General features: G+C 35.9%; 1 protein-coding gene across 1 annotated transcript; it reads left to right on the forward strand.

Moving 5' to 3' along the window:
- The first annotated feature begins 3,170 nt into the window (after positions 1-3,170).
- LOC134670972 (uncharacterized) lies at positions 3,171-7,256 on the forward strand. Its single transcript, XM_063528795.1, has 2 exons — positions 3,171-5,241; positions 7,126-7,256. The coding sequence occupies exons 1-2, from the start codon at positions 4,155-4,157 to the stop codon at positions 7,254-7,256; spliced, it is 1,218 nt and encodes a 405-aa protein (XP_063384865.1). The 5' UTR covers positions 3,171-4,154.

Here is a 7,256-nt window from a genome sequence, read left to right on the forward strand (position 1 = left end):
TTTCCCCAAATCGCAAACATCTGAATATGGCTAAAAATCGGGATCTTGCCATGAACTGCCCAGCAAACAAGTTATATAAATAATGTTTCTTCCAATAATCTGAATACCGGTTCAGTTTAATGGAACCCATATGGAACAAAATTCCCAAAAAAATCAGGAACTCTGGCACTTGTAGAGGTTTCCATGAAACGTTTCTATTTTCCAATCTGGATTCTGCTAGAAATGACGTAGCACACACGTTGGTCCAATTAACCACATCCAAAAGAAACTCGTTATTAAAAAACAGTTTAAAATAGTCAGTGGGACTATTTGTTCCTTGAGGGACTCTCAGCTCTTCGTAGGAGCTAAATTGAGGCACTGTAAATGGTACAGTGCGAGGACGATGCAGGTTCCATCCGTCGTTCTCCCCCTCAGGTAGATCTCGTGAACCACTGGGCCCTTGACCGTCTTCTTCGTCACTGGAAGATCCCTCCATGTCAACGCGATCCAAACTAAAAAAAAACATAACTGTTACTACGAGAAATAAGTTTAAAGTTAAAAATACTTATTCTAAAGAAGATTCTGATGACGAAGATAGTAGTAAAGACAAGTATACATTTACGTTACCACAGTACACTAAGACGTTACTGTGTTTGTCCAAAGCTGACAAGGCAACGCAAGTGAATAATGGGGACATTTTGGATTGTGCCATTTACAAAAGAAATCTACGTAAGCCTTCGGATGTAAGGGGTAAAATCAGTTTTTTATATATGTCCAACCTGAGGAACCTAGACCCAAGCCACAGAGAATTCTTAAAATTGGTAGCTTTTGAACTGGATCGGGTATCAATTGAGAAATGTCCCATGACGAACTCTAAAATGTTAGATTATATTATAAAAGTACGAAAAGAAGAGAGTTTAGGTAATGTTAGTTTGTCGTTTTGATGAAAGTGACTCCGAGTAACTTTTTGTGTATTTTTAATTGTTTATGAAAATCGCAAAAAAAATAAGTTTTTAATTGTGTACCTAAGTGTTTTATTTATCCCCTACAATTGCAAAATATATTTCTATATAATGACTATTTTAATCATAATATTACGTTTACAATCGATTTCGAATTATAATATACCTATTATAAAGCCCCCTCCAGACTATGCGCGTGAATCGCGGGCGAAGCCGCGAACGCGAGTGTGGAGTCGATTTCGCTATCCGCGAAAATCGACGCCACACTCGCGTTCGCGGCTTCGCGCCGCGATTCGCGCACGAGTGTGGAGGAGGCTTAATATTGTACTGTAGATCTCAAGGGCCCAACGTTTTCTGTTCTCTTTCACGGCGCAGCAACTAGTATCATTTCTCTCTCTTCGCTCTTTTAAAAATGCCGTTTGTCAAAAAAGGACAACCATACTGTTGACAAGGTGGACTTCAAATCAAGTGTTGCCTTTCTTGATGCGCCCAGGCTGTGTATGTGTGCGTAAAAGCGTATATGTGTGCTCTTTTAGGGATGTGAAAAGACGATTTTAATCATGTTATATATCGATAAACGCTACACAGCGGAACGAAATAGCGATTAATTGAAGCTTCAATATCTTCGTTAAACATAAACATAATTGAAATACTAATGGATAATGAATATATTATAATATAATAATATAATTCAATTATTGCGGAACACCTATTTTAGGAGGTATTTATGTATTTTAATTAATTATCTGAACTTTCCCTTGGTGATCTGATAACCACAATAAAGAATAAAAGCGTTTTTGGTCATTTTAGGTATCGTTAAGCCTTTGAAGTAAAATTAAAATTGCAAGAAATGTCGATAGTTTATCGATATGACTTTATCGACATGGCTACAGCAATTGTTAATCGTACACTAAACAAAAGTGGCAACAGTGACAGCTCGCTGAGACACCGTCTCTATATATTATAAATCTATGGTAGATCTTAATTTTATCGCACAGCGAGTCGTTTAAATAACGTGCTCAAACAGTTTCTTTTATGTCAGTGGCAACATAATTATTTAAAATCAGAATCCCGATTTGCCGGTGTTATGATTGTTTCTTTTTGTTTATAAACACCGAGAAGTTTAAAATGATGTAAGTACTTATTGAATATCGCGCACATTGGACCTCTATGACTTTTGCTATCTATGTACGTCACTCTATCGATACTCTATCTGTGACAGTCACTTCTCGTCAAACCTCCACAACCAAAATATGGCTCCGTGTTTGCTCTTTTAAATTATAATATTAATCTTATTTAATCATTGAAGTTTTACATCAATCGTGACTCACAATGTGGTAAATTTATTATTTATACAATAATAAAAAGGCATTAGATTGATTTTGGGTTTTTATTGAAGAGCATGTAAGTACCTAACCTCAACAACCTCTCTCACATATCCACGGCAACGCGAACAACTGCTGCGCATTGGTCTGCTAATAGGTTACTAAGCCCAGATATAACGCCGTGCGATTGTAAGTACTAAAACACCAAGAAGGTGCAAGAATAGTTACACACATTTTGAGTTTTGAGGTTAGATGCGGACGGATTTGCACTCATCCCCTCGTGCAATCCTTCATTTATATCTTCTGCCGGATCCATCCAATAAACCTACAACATGTCATCAAAGCACACGGAAATCCCAATCGAGAAACTCGACGGCATAAACACGTATGTAAACTGGAAATTCGCCATGCAAATGGTATTGACCCTTGACGGTCTGTGGACGTGCGTCGAGGGTACCAACACCGACGCCACCAACGAAGCCCGTGCCTTGGCCCGTATCTGTCTAGCAGTTAAGCCAAACTTATATCAGTACGTGCGTGATGCTAATATTGCACTCTGGGTGCTAGAGGATTCCGAGGTTCTTACCAATCTTAGGCAGGGATGCGTTGAGGGCGGAGAAATGAAAGTCGTGTCCTCCAATTGATGCAGCTTTATATTTCATATATAAAGCACACATAATCTTTCGTCAGATAATAAAAGAAAATATACTGATGATTATTTAGATAACTTAGGATATAAGAGGACAACACAAAATTGCTTAATTAAATAAAAGATGGCTTCACGGTGAGAGCACAGATCGGAATAGGCAGAGTATATATATGTGACAGCTAGCCATAGATAACTTATTAATCAAAGATAAAGCTGTGTACATACTAGGATGTTTTTGTAAGGCATATTCTCAATACTTCCCCTTGACTTCAAAAACTTAATATGAAAAGGTTACAACTGTGCGTCTATATTACATAATTTTTTAAACATTACACAACATTAAACATAAGTTGCAAACATATCACAGTCCTTATTCTTATTACATGCCTATTACAAAACATATTCATAACAAGTAGCAAAACACATTTATCACAGCCTTATTACATGCCTATCACAGTTCATAACATGCCTACAAAAATATTACATACATTACAGTTAAATATCACTGTTAGTATCCAAAATGCAACAATACCTACTAGCAAAACAAAAATATTTAACAAGGCCTAACACATAAATCATGCCTAAACATACAATGTTGTTTTGAATTTAAACACTTTGTTAGTACATCTGCAATCATTTTCTCTGTACATAGATATTTAACAGTCATAAAACCTTTCTGAACTAAATCCTTAATAAAATGATAGCGCACATCAATGTGTTTTGTTCTTTTATGACTAATATCTTTATTTTCAATAATTGACAACATTTCGAAAATTTCAATATCCCTAAATCGAAAACCATTTCGAGAGGGGCTCCTGTAGATTACAAAAAAATATATTTTATATATTTTTTACGATTTTTGTATTCAAAATCTCTAAAAATAGTTAAAACGGAAATTGACGTCACCCAGCTGCTTCAGTTCTGCCACTACAAGCAAAGAAATGACTTCCGATTGGGTTGACATTGTCATTGTCACTTCACTACCAGTGACACTTGACAATGGTTTACTAACAGTTCACATTGTTCGGATATTTTTCTTGTGTGATTTTATTATTTACGACACTGAATTATCACGACTTTCCAAACGACCCTGCATTTTAATGGACTCTACGGTACTTTCTTTAACCATGACCTATTTATACTCCCACAATAGGTAACCTAGCTACCTTTAAGAACGTCCCGGCATTTCAACCGACGCTCTTCTACCTACGTATTCTCTACTTCTGTTTAGAACCAGACATGAGAAATTCTGAGGGATTTGTACAGGCTGATAGCACGAACTTGCCTCGAGTGGAGACAATCATGATGATAGAGTTTATGCAAAACTCTGAAAAATATAATTTGGCTGGCATTAGAGGTGCCAAAGCCTCATTATCTTCGCGGGCATCTTATGTCCAGAATGCAGTGGGGTATGTTGAAATAAAACGTAAGAAAGATATATGTTTTGTTCAGTGCCGAATAACCCCAGAACATAAGGTACACAATAAAATGTACCAAGTGTCGGCGGAAGTCAACGAAACGGAAGAAAAAATTGTTAACGTTATATGTCACGACTGTGCAGCGTCAGAAGGTGGCTGTAAACATGCTCTTTGTTTACTTATGTGGCTGGTAAAAAGAACCGAAGAGCCCAGCACAACATCAACTGTTTGTTATTGGAAGAGACCTGTTTTAAGTGCAGCAGTTACTCAAGGCAAATTTATATTATGTTCAGCTATGGGGAAACGAAAACAGTATGAATGTAATGCCCATGTACCAAGTTTACAAGACTTTTTAGAAGAAGCTAGAAATCATAAAATGAATGACTGCCTTATAATGGATTACAACATTCACGAAAAAAGTGTCCATGACTATTGCATTTTCCAAATTATGCTGAACTATGTTTCAAAAGAAAGAGGTTTACTAAACTTTACAAACTTTAAAGCTTACGCAAATAACATTATAACCGACAAGGTTATAGCACTGGTTGAGAGCAGGACCAGAGAACAAGTGAATAGTAAATCGTGGCATTCATTAAGGCAGTCAAGGGTGACTGCTTCAAAGATATATGAGGCAACAAAATGCAGGACTGAGGAGGGTGCATTAGTGCAATCTATCATGGGGGGATATAAAGTTCCTGAAACTGCTGCCATCAAAAGAGGGAAAAAGCTAGAAAATGAAGTTCTTAGAGTAATTGAAAAAGATTTGAAGGTGGCAATACATAAGAGTGGATTTGTGTTGGTTACACCTCTGATTGGTGCATCTCCAGATGGAATCAGCAAAGACTTCATTGTCGAGGTGAAATATCCCTCAACTGCTAAAACTATGGAAAACTATATAAACAAGAATGGTATGAACAAAAAATGCCAGGCCCAAATTCAACTACAAATGTTGGCTACAAAAAAAAGAAAAGGCTTGTTCTGCATAGCAGATCCAACATTTGAAGAAACAAAAATTATTCATAAACATTGGGTGTCTTTTAATGAAGCCTATGTGAATAAATTAGTAAAAGAAGCAGAGACGTTTTGGGAAAAATTTATCTTTAGCATAGTTTATGAATGTGTTAAATAAAATATATCTTTTAGAGTAAACATGTTGCTTTTATTTATTATAAAACCATACAGTACCTTCAAGATTCACTAGACTTGAACCTTATTAACTAGCGACAAAACTGTAAAGTTTGCATAAAAGCGTCACATTTAGTGTCATGTACAGTCGCCATCAGATATATCAGATGTTCCGATATCTGTGACCACAGCTCCGATATACACTGTACACTTCTTAATTATCTATCTATATTATATATACACATAAGTGTATAGAAAAAACTTGTTTGTGAATTTGTTCACAAAATAACACAAAAATGGCTGCATAGAGTTAAATGAAACATTATATTGTTAGACATTATATAACACTCAGAACAATTTTTATTTAGTACAGTACAGTCACAAATGATGTATGTATGTAAACACTTTATTGTACATAAGAGAAGCATAAATACAACGAGAAATAAAAAAAATGTACAAAGGCGAACTTATCGCTTAAAGGGATCTCTTCCAGTTAACCTTTGAGCAATTGAGAGAAAATTATGAATGATGTTTTATGTTTATGTTTGTTTTTATTGCCACTATAACTAATTTAGCTTTCTGTTTTCATCTTTTCATACAACAAAGAACCCTTAATAAAACTGTTCAAGTGAAAAATGTAATTCTTTCAATCTATTCTTATGATGGAAGTTTGCAGATTGGTCAAGCCACACGCAACAACAAGAATATCATCAAGCGTATTCAATAATTTGTTGTTGACTGTGCTATGTGGCTTCAAAAGTTTAAACAATCGAACCCTCCTGATAACTCGCTCTATGTGAACTCGAAGACTAGCAATTACTTTGGTTCGTAAAACCTCACATTTTGATTGCTTTTGGTTCCTGAACACACTAGGTGGTCTAACTAATCTAACGCCCTTTTGATTTAAAATAGTCTCCAAATGCTTAAAACCCCTGTCCGCTAATATAGTACAATCTGCTGGAATGTGATTTATAAGCCCGCATTGTTCTACTAGGTTCACATCTGAAATCCTTCCGCCATAACCTTTTGATATAAAGTTAATAAAACCATTTGGTGTTGAAGAAATTACGTATTTGGCAGTATTACAACCCGGGAATATTCTTTATGAACTTTAAAGGCATCTGGTAAGTTACTTTTTATTTCATAAGCACTTGGCCAGTATATAAACTGCCGTAAAAATTTTGATAGTACACTTAATGTCATGTAATAATTCCTGTACACTGTTGTCACAGATATTTGAAACAAATCTGCAATTCTCAAAAATGTGTCATTATTACGAATTTTATATAAAGTTACTAATATGCCTAAAACAGTCACTGGTGTAGTACGAGCCAAGTATGCAACTATCCAAAAACATTGTTTTGGGACTCCAATACAGCTCATAGGTTTCTTTTCTATTAATGACATCATAAATTTTCGTCCATCTACATTGTGCTCAGATATGATAGTTTCAGACGAGGAACCTGCTTCTGTAAAATCAGTACTTGCAGTACTTCCAGCAACTGACGATGCTTCGTCTTTCTCTACTGCTTCTCCATGTATATGTTTATTCCGTGCAGTTTTCAGAAAACAATTTGTCGTTCGATCTGCCATTCGTGGTTTATTTTGTGTCATCTTATTGGCCACTTCAGGGTGACATGTTACACCAATACTTCTTGTACTTGCAGTTTCAACACAGTGGCCCACTGTGGAAGTACTGGGCCCCACAATATTTGTCACTTCCCTCATTGGTGATCGAAAAACTGGCACGCGAGGCTTTAACCGTGCGTTCACGTTCATCGTCTTCCAATATAAATAG

Source organism: Cydia fagiglandana, chromosome 14 (assembly GCF_963556715.1).
Source record: "Cydia fagiglandana chromosome 14, ilCydFagi1.1, whole genome shotgun sequence".
NCBI classification, from domain to species: domain Eukaryota; kingdom Metazoa; phylum Arthropoda; class Insecta; order Lepidoptera; family Tortricidae; genus Cydia; species Cydia fagiglandana.

Excerpts from the sequence above, each read along its gene's own strand:
- LOC134670972 (XM_063528795.1), top strand. The coding sequence starts at position 4,155 with ATGAGAAATTCTGAGGGATTTGTACAGGCTGATAGCACGAACTTGCCT. Across the intron at positions 5,242-7,125 it reads AAACTATATAAACAAGAATG|TTTCAACACAGTGGCCCACT; the intron begins GTATGAACAAAA and ends TTGTACTTGCAG.